Here is a 20,153-nt window from a genome sequence, read left to right on the forward strand (position 1 = left end):
CACAGACAAAAGAGAAAAAGTAATCCAAACACAACACCAAAGACAGTCATCAAATTGGGACTTCCCTGGTGGTCCAGTGGCTAAGACTCCATGCTCCTAATGCAGGGGGGCCAGGTTTGATCCCAGGTCAGGGAAATAGATCCCACATGCCGCAACTAAGAGTTTGCATGCTGCAACTAAAAGATCCCAAGTGGGGCAACTAAAGATCCTGCATGCCACAATGAAGATCCCGTGTGCTGCAACAAAGACTCGACGTGGCCAAATAAATAAATAAATATTAAAAAAAATGTTTAAAACGAAAGGATAATCATCAAATCACAAGAGAAGAGACCAAAAGAAGAAGGGAAGAAAAAAGACCTACAAAAACAAATACAAGACAATTAACAAAATGGCAATAAGAACATACATACTTATAATTACCTTAAATGTAAATGAATTAAATGCTCTAACTGAAAGACATAGACTGGCTAAATGGATACAAAAACAAGACCCATAGATATGCTGACACACTTAAGATCTAGGGACACATACAGACTGAGAGTGAGGGGGCAGAAAAAGTTATTCCATGCAAATGGAAATCAAAAGAAACCTGGAGTAGCAATACTCATATTAGACAAAATAGACTTTAAAATAAAGACTGTTACAAGAGACAAAGAAGGACGCTACCTAATGATCAAGGGATTAATCCAAGAAGAAGATATAACAATTGTAAATATATATGCACCCAACATAGGAGCACCTCAATATATAAGGCAAATAAGGCTAACAGTCATAAAAGGAGAAATCGACAGTAACACAATAATAATGGGGGACTTTAACACCCCACTTACTTCAATGGACAGATTCCAGACAGAAAATCAATAAGTAAATACAGGACTTAAATGACATCTTAGACATGATGGACTTAATTGATATTTATAGAACATTCCATCCCAAAGCAGCATAATACACATTCTTCTCAAGTGCACAAGGAACATTCTCCAGGATAGATCACATGCTGGGCCACAAAGCAAGCCTCGGTAAATTTAAGAAAACTGAAATCATATCAAGCATCTTCTCCTACCACTAAAGTTATGAGATTAGAAACCAACTACAAGAAAAAAACTGTAAAAAACACAAACACGTGGAGGCTAAACAACATGTTACTGGGACTTCCCTGGTGGTTCAGTGGTTAAGACTCCATACTTCCACTGCAGGGGGTACAGGTTCAATCCCTGGTTGGGGAATTAAGATCCCGCATGCCGCACACTGTGGCCAAAACAAAACAAAACTACCAATATGTTATTAAACAATCAATGCATCACTGAAGAAATCAAACAGGAAATAAAAAATACCTAGAGACAAATGAAAACAAAAACATGACCATCCAAAATCTATGGGATGTTGCAAAATCAGTTCTAAGAGGGATGTTGCAAAAGCAGTTCTAAGAGGGAAGTCCACAGCAATACAATCTAACCTCAGGAAACAAGAAAAATCTCCAACAACTTAACCTTACACCTAAAGCAACTGGACAAAGAAGAACAAAGCCCAAATTTAGTAGCAGGAAAGAAATCATAAAGATCAGAGCAGAAATAAATGAAATAGAGATGAAGAAAACAATAGAAAAGATCAATAAAACTAAACTCTGGTTCTTTGAGAAGATAAACAAAATTGATAAACCTTTAGCCAGACTCATCAAGAAAAGAAAAGGGAGAGGGCTCAAACCAATGAAATTAGAAATAAAAAGGAGAAGTCACAACACCACAGAAATATAAAGGATCATAAATGACTACTACAAGCAGCTCTAAGCCAATAAAATGGACAACCTAGAAGAAAGGGACAAATTCTCAGAAAGGCACAATTTTCCAAGACTGAAACAGGAAGAAATAGAAAATATAAACAGACCAATCACAAGTACTGAAATTGAAACTGTGATTTAAAAACTTCCAACAAACAAAAGTCCAGGACCAGATGGCTTCACAGGTGAATTCTATCAAACCTTTAGAGAAGAGCTAACATCTATCCTTCTCAAACTGTTCCAAAAACTGCAGAGGGAGGACCACTCCCAAAGTCATTGCATGAGGGCACCATCACCCTGATACCAAAACCAGACAAAGATACCACAAAAAAGAAAATTACAGGACAATATCACTGATAAACATAGACGCAAAAATCCTCAACAAAATACTAGCAAACCAAATCCAACAGCACATTAAAAGGATCATACACCATGATCAAGTGGGATTTATCTCAGGGATGCAAGTATTTTTCAATATCTGCAAATCAATCAGTGTGATACACATTAACAATTTGAAGAATATTAACAAATTGAAGAATAAAAAGAATAAAAAAATAAGAAAGAATAAAAGAAAGAATAGGGCTTCGCTGGTGGCGCAGTGGTTGAGAGTCCGCCTGCCGATGCAGGGGATGCGGGTTCGTGCCCCGGTCCGGGAAGATCCCACATGCCGCGGAGCGGCTGGGCCCGTGAGCCATGGACGCTGGGCCTGCGCGTCCGGAGCCTGTGCTCCGCAACGGGAGAGGCCAAAACAGTGAGAGGCCCGCGTACCAAAAAAAAAAAAAAAAAAAAAGAAAGAATAAATAAAAATAAATAAAGAATAAAAGAATAAATAAAAACCATAAGATCATCTCAATAGATGCAGAAAAAGCTTTTGACAAAATTCAACACCAATTTATGATAAAAACTCCCCAGAAAGTAGGCCTAGGGGAACCTACCTCAACATAATAAAGGCCATATATGACAAACCCACAACTAACATCAAACTCAACAGTGAAACGTTGAAACCATTTCCTCTAAGATCAGGAACAAGACAAGGCTGTCCACTCTTGCCACTTTTTTTTTTTTTTTTTTTGGCGGTATGAGGGCCTCTCACTGTTGTGGCCTTTCCTGTTGTGGAGCACAGGCTCCGGACGTGCAGGCTCAGCGGCCATGGCTCACAGGCCCAGCTGCTCCGCGGCATGTGGGATCTTCCCAGACCAGGGCATGAACCTGTGTCCCCTGCATCAGCAGGCAGACTCTCAACCACTGTGCCACCAGGGAAGCCCACTCTTGCCACTTTTATTCAACATAGTCTTGGAAGCCCTAGCTATGGCAATCAGAGAAGAAAAAGAAATAAAAGGAATCCAAATTGGAAAAGAAGAAGTAAAACGGTCACTCTTTGCAGATGACATGACACTATACATAGAAAATCCTAATGATGCTGCCAGAAAACTACTAGAGCTCATCAATGAATTCAGTAAAGTTGCAGGATACAAAATTAATACACAGAAATATGTTGCATTTCTATACACTAACAACAAAAGATCAGAAAGAGAAATTAAGGAAATAATCCCATTGCATCAAAAAGAATAAAACACCTAGGAATAAACCTACCTAAGGAGGCAAAAGACTTGTACTCTGAAAACTATAAGATGCTGATGAAAGAAACTGAAGATGACAGAAACAGATGGAAGATATACCATGTTATTGGATTGGAAGAATCAATATTGTCAAAATGACTTGGACTAATGACCAAGGCAACCTACAGATTCAATGCAATCCCTATTAAATTACCAGTGGCAATTTCCACAGAACTAGAACAAAAAATGTTTAAATTTATATGGAAACACAAAAGACCATGAATAGTCTAAGTAATTATGAGAAAGAAAAATGGAGGTTGAGGAATCAGGCTCCCCAACTTCAAACTATACTACAAGGTACAGCAATCAAAACAGTATGGTACTGGCACAAAAACAGAAATATAGATCAATAGAACAGGATAGAAAGTCCAGAAATAAACCCACACACCTATGGTCAATTAATTTACGACAAAGGAGGCAAGAATATACCGTGGAGAAAAGACAGTCTCTTCAATAAGTGATGCTGGGAAAACTGGACAGCTACATGTAAAAGAATGAAACTAGAACATTCTCTAACACCATACACAAAAATAAACTCAAAATGGATTAAAGACCTAAATGTAAGACCGGATATGCTAAAACTCTTAGAGAAAAACACAGGCAGAACACTCTCTGACATAAATTGCAGCAATATCTTTTTCGAGCCACCTCTTAGAGTAACGAAAATAAAAACAAAAATAAACAAATGGTACCTAATTAAACTTAAAAGCTTTTGCACAGCAAAGGAAACCATAAACAAAATGAAAAGACTACTCACAGCATGGGAGAAAATATTTGCAAATGATGCAACCAACAAGGGATTAATTTCCAAAAAAAATATACAAACAGCTCATGTAGCTCAATAGCAAAAAAAAAAAGAAGCACATGAAAAGATGCTCAACATAGCTAATTATTAGAGAATTGCAAATCAAAACTACAATGAGGTATCACACTGGTCAGATGGCCATCATTAAAAAGTCTACAAACAATAAATATTGGAGGGACTTCCATAGTGGCACAGTGGTTAAGACTCTGTGCTCCCAATGCAAGGGGTCTGGGTTCAATCCCTGGTCAGGGAACTAAATCTCACATGCATGCTGCAACTCAGAGTCCACATGCTTCAACGAAGATCCTGCAATCGGCAACAAAGGTCCCACATGCCGCAACTAAGACCGGGCACAGCCAAATAAATTAATTAATTAAAAAAACCCAAAACCAATAAATGCTGGAGAGGATGTGGAGAAAAGGGAACACTCCTATGCTGTTGGTGGGAATGTAAATTGGTAGAGCTATTATTGAGAACGGTATAGAGGTTCCTTAAAAATCTAAAAACAGAACTACCATACGATCCAGCAATCCTACTACTGGGCATATATCTGGAGAAAACCATAATTTGAAAAGATACATGCACCCCAGTGTTCACTGCAGCACTATTTACAGTAGCCAAGACATGGAAGCAACCTAAATGTCCATCGACAGACGAATGGATAAAGAAGATATGGTGCATATATACAATGGAATTTTACTCAGCCATAGAAAAGAATGAAATAATGCCATTTGCAGCAACATGGATGGACCTAGAGATTATCATACTAAGTGAAGTAAGTCAGACAAAGACAAACATCATAGGATATTACTTATATGTGGAATCTAAAAAAATGATACATGTGAACTTATTTACAAAACAGAATCAGACTTCGAAAACAAACTTATGGTTAAGAAGGGGAAACGTGGAGGGAGGGATAAATCAGGAGTTTGGGATTAGACACACACATGACTATATATAAAATAATCAACAAGGACCTACTGTACAGCACAGGGAACACTACTCAGTAGTCTGTAATAACCTATATGGGAAAAGAATCTGAAAGAGTGGACATATGTATATGCATATCTGAATCACTTTGCTGTACACCTAAAACTAACACCACATTGTAAATCAACTCTAATAAAAATTAAATTAAAAATTTTTAAAAGTGCTTCTGATGTATTCTTGCTCTTGCTGAGACAGTAGGGCCCCACCCTCGCGTACTCAGGGAGCTCTCAGAATTGGCCGGTGCTGCTAGGAATCCGTTTCAGGACAGGGCCGTGGCTGAGCCAGGGTGGAGGATGATACGGCTCCTCGCAGCCTCTGTCCATTTCTCAGGCTTTAATCACAGTACTCTGATTTCCTCCTTCCTTCCCCAATCTTAGGCCTTGTACTTCTAGGGGGATGGCTCTGCACCCCCAGAACTGGGGCTCTAACATATGACGCGGGCCTAAGCCAATCCATACATCACAGAGGACAACTCGTGACCTGGCTAACACCAATCAGAATTGTCTCAGGCTTCTCTCCTGCCTTGGCACCAGGCTCTGTCCTTCCCAGGAGCAGCTAGAGCTCCAGCTGGCCATCCACCTGACTACACGGACTGTGGGGCAGGGCACAGGTCTGCACAGCTACCCCGGGGCTCGTTTCAGGGACAAATGTGAACCACTCTGGGGACTCAGAGACTTACGACAACGGACTGAATTACTGCTGACACCTCTAATTCTGTGCTTCAGCTGAGCACTGATGAGACGCAATCCTCACTGTGTCACCTATTCATAAGGTCACCTCCTGCCTTATCACTGAAATCCCCCCTTAAGCCCAGCCCTGGGACTCTCAGGTGGGACCAGCTCTGGTTCTTGACTTTGAGCCACGAAAGGGCACAGAGATACCCTGGAGAACAATTCATCCCCACAGATGAAGAAACAGGGGCCCAGAGAGGGGCCATGACTTTCCCTGAGACACACAGCCTTTTACAAAGCCAGGACAGGTCCCCAAAACCCATCTCGTGCCCTTCCCACTGTTAGTGCTATATCCCTTACCCATACATTCAGCTGAAACAACGGATTGGAAAATCAAATTAGAACAGTCCTGGCCTGGGTGCTGTTCCTCGCTCGACCCCAGCGTTTCCCTCTCTTTGCTTTGCTCTGCTCCGCTCCGCCGTGTCCTCTTCCGAGTGCCTGTTGCCTCGCACAGCAAGACAGCTGCTCCATTTTCCAGCTCTCATGTCTGCTTTCTGGGTATGAGAAGAGAGAGCGCGCAGGGGCGCAGGGCTACGCTAGCCCAGGTGGTTCCTGTTAAACGCCTTCCTGAAATCCATACCCTGTAACTTCCACTTATCTCAGCAGCCAGGACTGGTTGCCCGGCCATACAGAGTGAATATTTTTAGCTGAGCACATTGCCATTCTGAAGCAAATTGAGGTGTGCTAGGAAGGAAGAAGGGGAAGGGGATATTGGATGCCACAGGCTGAGTCTGCCGGGAATCTGCCCGGATGGGGATTTTGGCTGAGAATGCCCTGCCCAGCATGTCGCCAGGCCCTTCTCTTCATCCCCCAATGTCCCAAAGGCTGGCCACAGTAGAGAATATGACGTGGAGCTGGAGGTTTCTGGGGATGTCAGAAGCTAGGAAGGTGGAAGGGGGTTACTCTGACTACACGTCCTTCTCATGCTAGTCTTCGAGGGCTTTCCCCTTCCTGAAAGCCGCACTCAGAAATGTGCGGTGGGGAGCACGGGGGCATAGGACCAGGGGAGCCGAGAGCCACGTGCTGGGCAGGAAACTGAAGTCAGGACGCTGCTCCCACCCTCCCTTGCTGGGACCCCTGGGTTCCCTGCTTCGGCATCATCCTGCACCTCCCACCCCTCCCCCATGGAGGGCACGGAGCGTGGTCACAGGCCCAGCCCTCCTTCCAGGCTGGGCCCAGCTCCAAAAGGGCCTCCTAACCACTTGCCCTTCCCACCGGGCCTCCCGCCCCGCCCCACCGGGGTAGCACCTGTCACACTCTCGGGAAGTGTGTGCTCACCTTCTTTAACAGTGAGACGGCCTGACGAGCAGCATCAGAAACGCAAATTCTTGGGCTCCACCGCGGCCTCGTGGAATCAGACTCTGGGGGTGGAGCCAGCACTGCTTTTACAAGCCCTCCAGGTGGTTCTGATACACGGTCCAGTTTGAGAATCACTAACACGTAATTACTTGCAGGCTGTGAAACAGCTTCTGGGCTGTTAGTGCCCACCCAAAGGCAGCTGGGAAAGGCAAAAATAAAAAGAGCTCACCTGGCGCCTCTGCACTTCGGCACCCACCAAGGCAATAATCCTGGGAAGACTGAGATTTTTGAGTCTAAGAATAATTGTTAGAGCTAGGAACTACAGAGGCACCATCCAAATCTCCATTTTATAGACTTGGGAACTGAGATTGGGACGGGAGAAAGCATTTGTCTGAGGTGAACACCAAAAGTGGAACTAGAATTCAAATTTCTTGAATCCTACGTTGTTTTCCCCAAATTGAAATATCTTTTGAAAAACTGTAGCATGTACACCTATTGTGTGAATCTTTTATAGGTACGTGGTCCTAAGGAATCCATCCTCAACGCAAACGTGTAAAGAAAGCCCTGGGGAGGAGTCTGAAGGTGGGGTGATGCCTCATCCGCAATGTGCTGTGGAGCCAGGAGTCCCTGCCCCTCTTGTTGGGGGTCACGCACCTTCTCACTGTCCCTTCTTCCAAATATGAGCCCAGTGGCCTCACCAAATGAGCCCAAGGGCAGGGCCAGGAGGCTTTAACTGAACGTGTGTCTTCCAGAGCCCTGACAAGAGGGTTGTCAGAGCTGGACAGCTGTGCACACAGCAGGCTGGCACAACGCTACCATCTGCGGGGCCCATGACAAGGGCACCAGTGGAGGCCCATCTACCACGTGGCTACAAATTTAAAACTTACAAATCAAGCTAACAAACTTAAATGTGTCCCGTCCTCCTACTTTGACAAATAAACCTTTATATAGACTCAGTCGAATGGAATATAAGGTTCAGAGGGAACAGGCTCCATCCCATAGCTCTTCTTACCCAGGCTCCATCCTGTACAAGAGGACACTGTGGCCTGTTCACCAAGCTCCAGCTCTGCAAAGGGCCACCTTTTGACCACCCTTTGGAGGCAGGATCTGGAGAAGAGGCCTGTCCAGACCCTGGAAGCTGGCTCAGGACTGCTTGGGATAAGAATTCCAGGAGCATGGCTAAAAGATGAGGTCTGGGTTTTGGGTGAACACTCTCCATTTCCCCATGACTCCAGCTGTGGGGGAGGGACGTGGTCAGAGGAGGGCTCCAGGAGAGACCTCTGAGGGCTCGCCTTTCAAAATGTGGTCCCTGGACTGGCAGCATGGGCGCCACCTGGGCGCTGGTTAGAGCTGCAGCCTCGCTGCAGACCTACTGAATCAGAACTGGCATTCTAACAAGATCCCCAGGGGATTCATGTGCACACTGAGGTTTGAAAAGCGCTGTTCTAAACCACAAAACCCAGGCCCAGAATCCCTCTTGTCCAGGTCTACGGGTACTAACAGTGGGTATTAATAAACATTTGCTCAGCGAATGCCAAACGTCCCCTAAAGCAGCTGGGGTGACTGGCTGCTGGCTCACAGTGCTTTAATCTCCTCTTTCTCCAGGGCCTCAGTGGCCAAGTTTCAGCTCTAGGCCCTGCTGTCGGCCTGAGCTGATTGGTCCAGCAGGAGTCACCTGACCCACATTGGGTCCATCAGATGATCTGTCCCAGGAATCTGCAACTTAAGCTCCCAGAGCAGCAGCAATGGTAATAGCCAACGTCTTTCCTGCATCGGTTATGTGCCAAGCACAGCACTGAGTGTTTTACATATAGTATAAATATCCCATCTTCACAACCACTTCACCAGGTAGGTATTATTATTCTGCTGTTGTTTAGATGGGGAGCTGTGGCTCAGATGTTAAGTAACTCTCCCAAAGGTTTAAGGGGGCAGGGACAGCACCAGGAGAGCTGAGCGACTGGCCAAACCCAAGCCATGTGGTGCACAATGTCATCAACATCATTCACATATTTTTTTATGTGAATATGTTTTTAGTTTACTTAAATGGATTTATTTATTTTTGTATGTTAAGTATGATCTTATTTATAAAAAGAGTGTGTATACAAACATGTAAGTACAAATACATAAAGTACTGGAAGGTTTTGGATCCAAGTGCCTGCTGCTGTTTCATGTGATTGGTGGAAATAGGGGCAGGACAGGAATAAAGACGCAGACGTACAGAATGGACTTGAGGACACGGGGAGGGGGAAGGGGAAGCTGGGACGAAGTGAGAGAGTGGCACAGACATATATATACTACCAAATGTAAAATAGCTAGCTAGTGGGAAGCAGCCGCATAGCACAGGGAGATCAGCTTGGTGCCTTGTGACCACCTAGAGGGCTGGGATAGGGAGGGTGGGAGGGAGGCTCAAGAGGGAGGGACATGAGGATATATATATGCATATGCCTGATTCACTTTGTTATACAGCAGAAACGAACACACCATTGTAAAGCAATTACACTCCAATAAAGATGTTAAAAAAAAATTCGTCATCAACTTCTGCTGCCAGGGCCCGGCTTCCGGGCTTCATGGTGATTGGGCAAGCAGGAGGCCCAGCTCTGTGAAGCGGCTGCAGGGAGGGAGGGAGGACTTCAGGCAGAATGAAGGGCAGGAGCTGTGGGAGACAGGAGCCCAGAGAACCTCCACTCTCCAAGCGAGCACAGGGCACCGGCCAAGAGCAGCCCACTCACCACACTTCAGTACAGGCCAGAGAGCCCGCCGTGAGGACTGACCCCTCCTTTCCTCCAGTGAGCTAGCAGCCAGAGGAAAGGTGTGGGTGATTTATTTTGGAGACATAGGGCAGGGGCGGTGGAGAAGTCTGCATCCTGCTCTGTACCTGGTCCTCAGAGGAACGGACACCTAAGAGGCCGAGAGGGTGGAGGCAGCCGGGATGTGCTGGGACGACTAAGGCCAGAGAACCAGTCCATACTGGAGAAGGGAGTTGGAGGCCTCCCTGGCTGGAGGCCCTGGCTGGTTCCTGACTCTGGCTCTGAGTGGAATCTGCCATTCAGGGTGGCAGGGGGATGGCCTGGGGCACGTAGGCCTCTGACCACCTAAGAGGAAAAAACTAATCGTCAGCAGCAGGTTTCTATTAGAATCCAAGCCTCAGCAGGTGCAGGGCTGTTTGGCTTTATTTAAAAAACAAACCAACATCTTTCATTAGCATTAACCCAGCGGTGGCCCCCTGCCGTCACCTGAAAATCAGACGCCCACAGGTCACACCCTCGGCAGGCTCACAGTACAGGGTTACACCCTGGGCACCACCCCGGCCCAGGGCGGCCACACAGAAATACACTTCTCACTGCACAGATCTCCCTTAAAAAAAAAAAAGAAAAATCAAACAATCATCAGGTCAGAGAAGAATCACTTGCTCCTCCAGTGAAGAGGGTACACACTGGGTAGCCAAAGCCGGGTCCTCCTGGCTTCTCACAGTGGGGCGGGGGCCAGGACTCCTCAGGACCGTGTGACTATGGCCGGGACACTGCCGGTGGCCTCGCTCCCTGCTGAGGGCGGAAGGGATCCATCCCAGCGCCCACGGGTGGCGGCGAAGTGCTGGGAGCCCAACCTGTCATCAGCATCCCCAGAGCCCCCGCAGACTGAGATGCAAATAGCTCCAGGCCCACGCGGCTCCCCGTCTGCTGACGAGGGTGGCTCACTCCTGTTTCTTCTCTTCTTACTTTTTTCAGGGAGCAGAGTTCAGAGTAAGAGCTGGCAGTTCTGGAAACTTTTCTTGCTCTTCAGACAACTGTGACAATCATGGAGACCCGCTCCAGACACTTTCCACTGACTCGAAGGGGATGGGAAGGAGGGACCCTTCCTCTGGAGTGAGTGGCCCTCGGGCCCAGTCTGTGCACGGCTGGGCGAGGAGACCCTGGGCTCACAGCTGAGGAGACGGAGCTCCTCTCAGCACCTCATCTGGCCTGTAGCTCCTCTGACAAAGAGAATGGCATCTTCCCCTTCCTGGCCCTTCAGAGGGCCTCCTGCTGCCTTAGCGACCTGGGCCGCCTGCTGCTCCAGGGCCTGGAGATTACTGGGCCACCCTAGAGGCTGAACCCTTCAGTCTGGAGGAAACTACCGCTGCTAGAGATACAGGAGTAGCTCCAGAGCAGTGGACATCACGCTGGGGTAGGAGGGGATAATCTGAAATGCCGCCTAAGGGGAGCAAACACAGGAGAGGGGATTCCTGCTGACTGGGCTTAGCCCCAGGACAGAGCTGGGTGCAGCTGAATCACCAAAGGACAGGGCACACAGAGCGCGTCCGGTTCTGAGGCCTGCTGTCCTTACCACAGACAGGTATTTAGGCGAGATTTTAGACCCCCAACCCTGCATCAAGCCCCCACCTAGTAAAAGTTCTGAGAAGCACTTCGTCCTAGGACCCCTTGAGGATTTCACCCCTAGGGCCCAGCCCTGGCCTCCCTGCCCTCCCCAGCCCAGCACAGTCACGGGTCTGGTGGTCTGGGCCACGCCGCCGAGCCGCAGAAGACAAGGACAAAGGGCTGCGTGTGCGCAGCAGCTCCGCCTCCTCGGGGGGTCTGGCTCCAGCCTCATCTGGTGATGCCTTGGTGAACAGACACAGCATCCTTGGGGGCGGGGTGGGGGGGAGGCTGGCATGGGGAGTCCAGAGGACAGACGGAGTGGGGGCTGATGGGAGGTGCTGGCTGTGGTGTCCCTTCTCCAGAGGGGGAGGTGGGAACTGTCAGGGAGGGGCCGGCCTGTCATCTCAGCAGGCCCCCTGGGCGGCTCAGCAGGGCAAGCTCCAGCAGAGAGGGCCGTGTGGGAAGTTCGGGTTCAGCCTGTTTCCCTGGCAACCGGTCTCTTCCAAAGTCAAGGCTGGCGAGGATCCGTGTGGTGGGAGCCTGCAGATCTGCAGGGCAGCGGCTGTACCAGCCTGTGGGTGGGACGTGACTGGGAGGCAGGCCAGCGCACCGCCTCAGGTAGCGGAGGGACAGGCGGCGCCGGGGAGGCAGCGGCTGGGTTCCAGCAGGAGGGGGAGACCTGTTCAGTCCAGCTGGGGGACTTTGCTGTAACGCCCCTCTTTATCCCACTCTGGAGCGATCACAGAAGCTTCAGTGTTGGAATCGCAGCCCTGGGGAGCTCTGTGGTTTCTCACTCTTCCTCTCCCTGCACACGTTTCCCCCTGAGCTGTGTTAACTGGATTTACTGAGGAGAACAGCCTTACTTAGGGAGATTTCTGAATAGGCTTCCATTCCAAGGGAGGGCGAGGCTTGCCCAGAGCGGCTTCAGAGGCAGGGCTGGAGGAGGCTGGCCGTGAGGGCCGGTGGGAGCAGCAGCAGGAGTGGGGAGACCCTGGAGGCCACGAGCGCTGAGGGATTAAACACAGGCGGTTAAGGCCTCCGAGTGCCGAGAGCCCTGTTTGTGGCCCGCTGGCACTCATGTGCAGGACTAGATGCAGAATACTTTTCAGCACTAAAGTCACCTCGGGCTCCCTCTGGCTACCCTGTTACAATTTTTCTTTCCCCTGGTTTCTTTACATATTCATTTCTTTCACAATTATACTACATGTATATTTATGCAGTTGCCTGAATCCTGTCTGGGTGACTATTTTTAGCATTTATAATCATTATCCAGGTCTGTCTGGGTTCCACAGCCAGTGTTTCAGACCCTCCCAGGACACTTCACCTTGATCGTCTGCAAAGACCCAGAGGGCCCTTCAGTTCACTCAAGGTTTTGGGTGAAAGGCTTAGAAAGCTGCCCGGGGAGTATGCCCACTCTTCCTCTGTGGGGTGCGAACCCACCTGTCCCGCCCTACCTGTGTCTGAGCACTGCTGAGACAGCATCCCTTCCAGAGCTGCCACGTAGTCGGGGCCTAGCCAGTCATGGTAAGTAGTTTTCTCTCCCACAGGTACTGCCCGGAGGGTGGCATCCTTGAAAAGCAGGTCTTGGCCATGATAGTTGGAGGAGTCGAACATTTTGAACCCATTCTTATTGTGGTCATCTCCAAACAGGTCCTGGAAGCACACAGCAGACCTGCTTTGCATCTGGGCTCACAAAGGGTCACCCGGGTATCACTTGCCACTAACTGCTTTATACACCAAGCAGCAGGAAAAGTCAGATGCCAAGACTCTGCTTTGAAATCATAAGCTTGACAACTCATTGACCTCTGTTACCAAAGCAGATTTGGAGGAAGAGATGACCACAGCCACCACAGTAAGACAGCCATTCAGAAACATTACACCAAACCAGCTCTTGGATACAGAACTGAAGCCTGAGCCTCACAGGCAGAAGGACCCAGAAATGAGAGATGATGTAGTTGAGGTTACTGAGGGGGTTGCTAAACCTGCTCAGCACTCCTCAACCTCTTCTACCAGGCTTTCTCACTCTTATCTTATCTTTTCCCCAAACCCAAATGATTTCATAAGAGAGCCTTTTGCTCTGTCACTAGCTCTAAGAAGGTACTAGGTGAGTTGAATACCCTTTACTAACCCACCCTCCTAGCACCCAAGAGATTCTTGCAGCAGCTGTTGTCTTCCCTTGCTGAGCGTCCTCGGGGTGAATGTGCTATGGCTCCCGCCCTGAGAGAGTCACTAAAGAGGCCAGAAGGGATGTGAGACATTATGAATCCATGCAGGACATCAGGAGAACATGGACGAATGCTTATGTCAGCTTTTAAATACCAATCAAGGGGGAAAGAAAGAGTAAGGCGGTTATTGATCTTTCTGGGGGGACTCGAGGATCCTCTTGAGGATCTGATGAAAGTTCTCAGTCTTCTCCCCAGAAAAGGGCACATCTACACAGGGCTCTTCCACATCACTTCAGAGGGTTTGGGGACCCGTGGGGAAGCCCAGGGACCCAGAGACAAGAACTCCTGGGACAGAGGGACTCTGTGGGGAAGATGAGAGCAAACATCATTTCAAAGGTTACGAACTGGCCTGGAGAGCCAGCTGGCTCTGCGAGTCTGTGGCGCTTATGGGGGAAGGGAAAGGAGGTCAGTTTCGGTCTATGTCAGGTCGGGGGTGCGTAGAGGGGGAGGTTGGGAACCAAGGGCCCTGCTGTCAGACAGCCTGGGTTCAAATTTTAGGTGTGTTTTAGGTGTTTGTTTTTAGGCCAATAGGATTTGCTGATGCACGGGAAGTAGAGTGTGAGAGGAAGACAGGAGTCTGAGCTGACCCCTGAGGAGATGGAAAGGCTGAAGTTGCTATTCACTGAAGTGGGGAAGATGGAGGGAAAAAGGGGAGTCCAACTTTGATTTGTTCAGCTCAAGATGCCTGTTAGAAATTGAAATGTCAAGTAGGTAGTTGTTAAAGATGCAAGTTTGAGATTAAAGGGTGGGACTGAAGCAGGGCTGAGGATGTACACTTAGGAGTCATCAGTATATAGACTGTAGTTAATGACCTGTGGCTGGACGAGATCAATATGGGTGCAGGTGCCGACAGAGAAGAGGGCTTAGGATTGAACCCTAGGGCACTCCGGTGGTTACCAGCCAGGGAAACGAGGAAGAACCAGCAAAGGAGACGGGAAGGAGAGGCCAGAGAGGTAGGAGGAGAGCCAGGCAAGCGTGGGGCCCTGGGAACCAAGTGGCGGAACTGCGTCCAGGAAGAAGGTGAACTTCAGGAAGAGGGAGCTGCAGCCAATGCTGCTGAGAGGTCAGGGAGAGGCAGACTGAGAAACAGCCGTTCTATTCAGCAACATGGGTCATGGCGACCTTGACCAAGGCAGTTTCAGGGCCCTGGTGGGGCCTCTCCAGCGTAGTCTCCATCCTTAAGAGAGACCAGGAGAGGAGGAACAGATGACTCCAGAGTAGAGAAGGCTCTTTGAAGGAGTTTTGCCGTAGAAGGGAGTGGGATTACGGCTACAAGGGGATGTGAGGCCAAAAGAGGGTTCATTTGTTTTTACGAGATGGTAGAAATAACAGCAAGTTTGTATGTTGGCGAGAATGGTCCAGCTGAGAAGGGAAAATTAATGATGTAGGTGACAGAGGGCACAGTGGTTGGAGGGAGGGCTTCGGCTAAGTGAAAATCACAGAATTCCCCTCAGGCTTCCTCAGTTTTTCCTGAAGCCTGCTCCAGGTAGACTGAGGTGACCCGGGGTCTTGGCTCCCCTCTGTCACCCTCCTCCCAGTGAGGCAGCCCCTGCCCTGGCTCACCTGGGCCTTGTCCAGCAGTCCATACACAGTGAAGATGTTGGTGTCCGGCCGGACCATGACGGCATGGGACGGTATCTGTGCCAGGTTGCAGGCTGCGAACTGGGTCACCTCGGCCCGGGCGCCATTGGGACACAGCAGCTCGTAGTCCTCTGACATGAGCTCAGCAGCCCAGGGCTCAGAATTGTGGCCTGAGGGGATGGAGCAGAGGCAGGGAGAGGAATAGAGAGAGGCTGCTCTCCTCGGGGATCCCCAAATCCTTGGCTAGGGAGGGGCGGTGATACCTGGCCAGCTCCCCAGCCCTCTCCATTCTTCAGTTGCTATGCTCTATGAGAGAACCCAGCTGGGCTAATAAGGTTATTCGTAGGGAATAGAAAGTATGCACTATGTAACTCTGCACTGTATGATCACTCCCATTTTACAGGTGGAGAAACTGAGGCTCTTAATCACTCCCCGGCAAAGAACTCCATCTGTGTGTTACAGGTCTCAGGGCGGGATGTGCTCCTCCCCTAAGAGCTGAAGTTCTCAAGCCAGAAGAGGTATAACATCAAGTATGGATCTGTAAGATGCAGTTTCAAAGGCCCCTCCTTGCAAAGAATGTCATCAGGTAGGTCTAGAATGGGTACCAGGAATCTGCATTTTAAACTAGCAACCCAGTAATTCTGATGCAGGTGGTTGGTCCGAAGGCTTCCTGACAAACACTACTCTTAGGAATTACATTATTTTTATGTCTTCCTGTATTTCCAGGAGGAACTCCAGGTGGGCTCACAAGCAGAGATAAAAGAATTTGAGTGGCCCTGGGAGGCGGTCGCCTCACTGCAGGTGAACCTCGCAAGGGCCCCGCCTCCTCCCCGGCCCTCAGCCCAGGACCACAGAGGGCACAGGCTGGGACCAGGCAGCGCTCACAGCTCCTGCAGGAGCACGCAGTTCCCTCCTTCTCGGGGATGATCCCCAGTGTTCTTGGTGGGAGGTTGGCAGGAGAGGGAGGGTATGGCAACAGGGCCTGGAACGCTTCCAGCTCTGTTGGGGCAACTGGTCTACAGCTTAGTGACTTTCATAGGCAGGGTGGGATCTGAGTTTTGAAATACTGACTGATGTTTTTTCCCTGCGTGTCTTGCTTTCCCTTTGCCAATGTCCTCCTCCCCTTCGGGCCTTCTGCCTTTCTGCCCTGAGTTCCCGGGAAGAGATGTGTCAGGACAGAGTGGAGAAGACTTAACCTCCAGTGTTTGGGGTTTCAAAGCCTGGGGTGTAGGCAGGGTATATAGAAAATGCAAACAATAAAGTGTTGAAGGGAAACAGCTTTCAGTCTTCAAAATGGATAGATTCCCTGAGGAGGGAGAACAGGATGGGGCAGGGGGGTGATGCACGGTCAAGGGCCTGCACCCCGATAGGACCTCAGGTGGGGGCTTAGGGGTCCTGGAGGAGTTCCTGAGCTCTTCTTCCCGGGTGGAGCCCAGGAAGGTGACTCCAGAGAAAAAAACCACCTGTATGATGTGAATGGGGGTGTGCCCTGCCTCACACGGCTCGGGGGCTGCAGAGTGATTTCCCTGCGCGTGGCATTGACCTGCTCAGGACCAAACACCAGATGCTGATGTGAACCGATAACCCTGGGGAGAGAGGCCCCTGCCACCTCTACCCACACACCTGGGTGCCACATAGACACCCAAGAATGGGTTCTCTCCAAATTGATTGGGTTTCTACCATTTCAGTGGAATGGGGATTTAGATGCCAGACAAATAAAGGCTGTCATGTGATCTGTGCATCTGGATACGTGGCCTGAGGTCTGTTCTTACCACTCGGCCTTTGGGGCTCCTGGGATCCCCAAGGGGCAGAGCCTTCTAGACTCAGTCTTTCCTGGCTGCCACTTGGCCCCCAGTCCCAGCACCATCTAGTGTCTGGATTCTGCTGGAGATGGGGAACAGCCCCGCCAGAGTCTGGCCCTGCCGTGTCCCAGCGCCATCACATACCATTCGTGTTGTCGAAGACAGTCGTGTGCTTAACGAAGGCAACGTCCCCTGCATTCTCAACCAGGCATCTGCCACGCAAGAAGCCAAGACAGGTGTCGGCAGAAGGTCCCACCCCTGTGCCTGGCCCCAGGACCACCTCCCCACACCCCTCCCGGCCCGCCAGGTACCTGAAGGCGCCACTGTAGCCGTAGTACCTCTCCTGGCTGTTTCCCACACACTTGTTGTGGCCTTGTTCGTCTCCCACGCAGAGTGCGCACAGCGAGGACGGGTAGTTCTTGGGGTTGTTCACGGGCACACAGCTGGCACTGAAGAACTCACTCACCGCTGGGGCAGAGGGGAAGGGCTGTGCTGAGGGGCCAGCAGCAGAAAGGGCGGCCAGCGGGGAGATGGGTGGGCTGCTCCCCGCACAGATCTGCCCACTGGCCCGCCCCATGGCTCAAGGCCACCCGTCTGCTCCAGTGCCCACCCAGCTCAGAGTGGCGTGTCTCCTCCTGTGAGGATCACAGGGACGGGGGCATTGCAGAGGTTGTCTAGATACAGGCACCCCCAGTGACAACCCCTGGTAAGTGGCCACACAGCCTTCCCTTGAACTCCCTCAGGGACGGGGAACTCGCTACCTCATAAACTTTTCTGTTCCAGTCAGAGCAACCGCCCAGCTGTCTAGGAGTGGGAACAGCCAGTTCTAACACCTTACATGTGCTTGTGTGGGTGGTTAGAAAAAAAATGTGTTTTTTTCCCCCGAGGTGCCAGCCAGGACAGAGGTGTGTGTGCAGCCAGCTTCCTCCTGCCTTTCCCTCACCAGGAATGTACATGATTTAACACCCAGGGAGGGCCCTGCGTATGGCATATGGTGGGTGCCTGGTGAACGTGTCTTCTTCAGCACTTATACAGATGGCTGGCCACTTTCCAACAAGGTCCCCCAGATGCCCAGGGGGACAGCCCATGACTGGACGGTGGTACAGCCAGGCCCAGGGCCAATGCACTCACCCTGCTCCCCATGCCCATTGGAACTATTCCACTCTTGAGTGAGTAAGTGGGTAGGGGCACTGGCACCTTCAACAGAACCAGACACCACTGACTGTCTCAAGTGTAGCCAAGAATATTCCCCAACCTTCCCAAGAGCAAGGGGCATGTCAAGGAGGAAGAGGACATCTCTCTGGGGCTGCCTTCTGTGGGGTCCTGCTGGGAGAGGACCCCAGCCCTCAGAGCTGGCCCTGACGCCAGCCAACCCCAAAGAAGAGCTTGCACACCTCTGTGTCTCTAGAGGATGGTACCTGTGAGGACGTCACAGTCCCTGGGCCGGATGAAGCCCCTCTGCACAAGGGCGCCCACGGGGATGTCCCAGCCTGCAGGGCTGCCGAAGCCTGGGTGGCAGGAGCGCTTGCCCCGCAGCTCGTCCAGGGTGAAGGCATAGGAGCTGTTCCGCTTCACCACGGCCACCACGAAGTACGAGTTGCTCCTGTCCTCCGCTGGGGGAGGGGACACCAGTGAGGCCCCTCATCTAATGCTTAGTGGCCTCAGCTGAGCAAGAGTCAGGGCCGGATCCTGACGGGGCGCTTCTTCCCTCAAACCCGTTCCCTCTTGCTGCTCCTGACCTCAGAGCAGTGGTCCTGGCCCCATACGCCTCTACCCGCTGGTACTAGGCCCTGCTGCCTGGGCTCAGGAGTGCCCAGGCCAAGGGCCGGGTGGGTGTTCAGGGAGCACATCCAGCAGCGGGACCCCTGCGTGTCCCCTCACTGCTGAGAAGCAGCCCGTGGGCTCCACTTTTCAGCATTCTGCGCACCCTCCAACAGTCCTCACCCAGAGGAATTTGTTTCTTTCCTTACACTCAGGTGGTATTTTCTCACCTCCTGGGAGAAAGGTGGGGGCATAGCTGAGGCTGCAGAAGCGCTTTCGCTAAGATGAGAGAGTTTTCATGTCCAAGTGGAGGACACCTGAGGTCACTAGACCTCAGCACAGAGCACCTGGGCCCTGGCCCAGGCCACTGAGAAGGTGTTCATAAGCCGACAGGAAGGAGGGTCCCAGGGCCACCTTCCGTGAGCCACGCGGTCTGGATGGAAGAGGCCAAGGAGGCTTTCTAGTTCAGGGCTTGGCAAATCACTCAGCCTGTTTTTGTACAGCCTGAGTTGCAAGTTAAAAATAATTTTTATATTTTTAAAGGGTTGTTAAAAAGAAAAAAGAAGGAGAAGAGGAACATGCAGCAGAGTCTGTATGGGGCCTGCAGAGCCTGAAGTGTTTACTCTCTGACCCTTTACAGAAAGTTCTCCAAAGCCTGCCAGACTTCCAAACTTCCAGTGCCCGGGGCCAGAGTGGCTTGCCTGTGATAGACAGCAACTGGCCTGGGGAGAAAGGCTCTGATGGGTCGTTTTTATAAATATAAAAATATCCACCAGCTCCCAGCCGAGGCCAGGCGGCTGGCACCTGCACTCACGGGCATAGTGCTCCCCAGCTGCTGGAACCAGGCCATATATCTTCCCCGCTGTGTAAATGTCCTGGCCCTTCAGGGTCACAGCGTCGATCTGCCCAGCCTGCAGGGGGACAGAAAGAGTGGCCAGGCTAGAGTGGGCCCCAGGACAGCTCTGGGTGTCGGGATCTGACAGAGGTGCCAAGGCTGGGTCTCTCGGGGACTTTGGCCCCAGGCTCCCTTCCCCCGGGAATCCTATCTTGCCCTATCTGCCCCTTCCTCTCCTTGTGAAGATGGGCAGGCAAGAGAGGTGCCTGGAGGACCAGAGGCCTGAAACAAACCACCACCAGCATTCCCATTCATGGGTGTCTTTCAGTCTTTCAGCAAGTGTTTTCTGAGGGTCTCCCGTTGCCAGGCCCTG

At 50.4% G+C, this 20,153-nt stretch overlaps 1 protein-coding gene and 2 long non-coding RNA genes across 3 annotated transcripts in view; 1 reads left to right on the plus strand and 2 right to left on the minus strand.

Annotated features, from left to right (window-relative positions):
* Window positions 1–7,218, minus strand: part of LOC113621279 (uncharacterized) — a 27,573-nt gene extending 20,355 nt beyond the window's left edge. The window contains exons 1-2 of the long non-coding RNA XR_003433116.1: window positions 7,201–7,218; window positions 6,223–6,416 (exon numbers count right to left, since the gene is read on the minus strand). This is a non-coding gene — a long non-coding RNA (uncharacterized LOC113621279). The remainder of the gene's footprint in view (window positions 1–6,222; window positions 6,417–7,200) is intronic.
* The window catches only part of LOC113621264 (uncharacterized), a 16,149-nt gene continuing 2,316 nt past the window's right edge, over window positions 6,321–20,153 (plus strand). Inside the window, exons 1-2 of the long non-coding RNA XR_003433114.1 lie at window positions 6,321–6,356; window positions 17,350–17,351. This is a non-coding gene — a long non-coding RNA (uncharacterized LOC113621264). The remainder of the gene's footprint in view (window positions 6,357–17,349; window positions 17,352–20,153) is intronic.
* Window positions 11,106–20,153, minus strand: part of MELTF (melanotransferrin) — a 25,721-nt gene continuing 16,673 nt past the window's right edge. Inside the window, exons 10-16 of the mRNA XM_027108209.1 lie at window positions 19,760–19,856; window positions 18,603–18,797; window positions 17,496–17,652; window positions 17,329–17,396; window positions 15,365–15,552; window positions 13,031–13,229; window positions 11,106–12,583 (exon numbers count right to left, since the gene is read on the minus strand). Coding sequence (XP_026964010.1) covers window positions 12,501–12,583; window positions 13,031–13,229; window positions 15,365–15,552; window positions 17,329–17,396; window positions 17,496–17,652; window positions 18,603–18,797; window positions 19,760–19,856 — 987 coding nt within the window. The 3' untranslated portion in view covers window positions 11,106–12,500. The remainder of the gene's footprint in view (window positions 12,584–13,030; window positions 13,230–15,364; window positions 15,553–17,328; window positions 17,397–17,495; window positions 17,653–18,602; window positions 18,798–19,759; window positions 19,857–20,153) is intronic.

The sequence above is a fragment of the Aethalodelphis obliquidens genome, unplaced genomic scaffold, assembly GCF_003676395.1.
Source record: "Aethalodelphis obliquidens isolate GAN/ISIS:26980383/991018 unplaced genomic scaffold, ASM367639v1 scaffold1, whole genome shotgun sequence".
Lineage (NCBI taxonomy): Eukaryota > Metazoa > Chordata > Mammalia > Artiodactyla > Delphinidae > Aethalodelphis > Aethalodelphis obliquidens.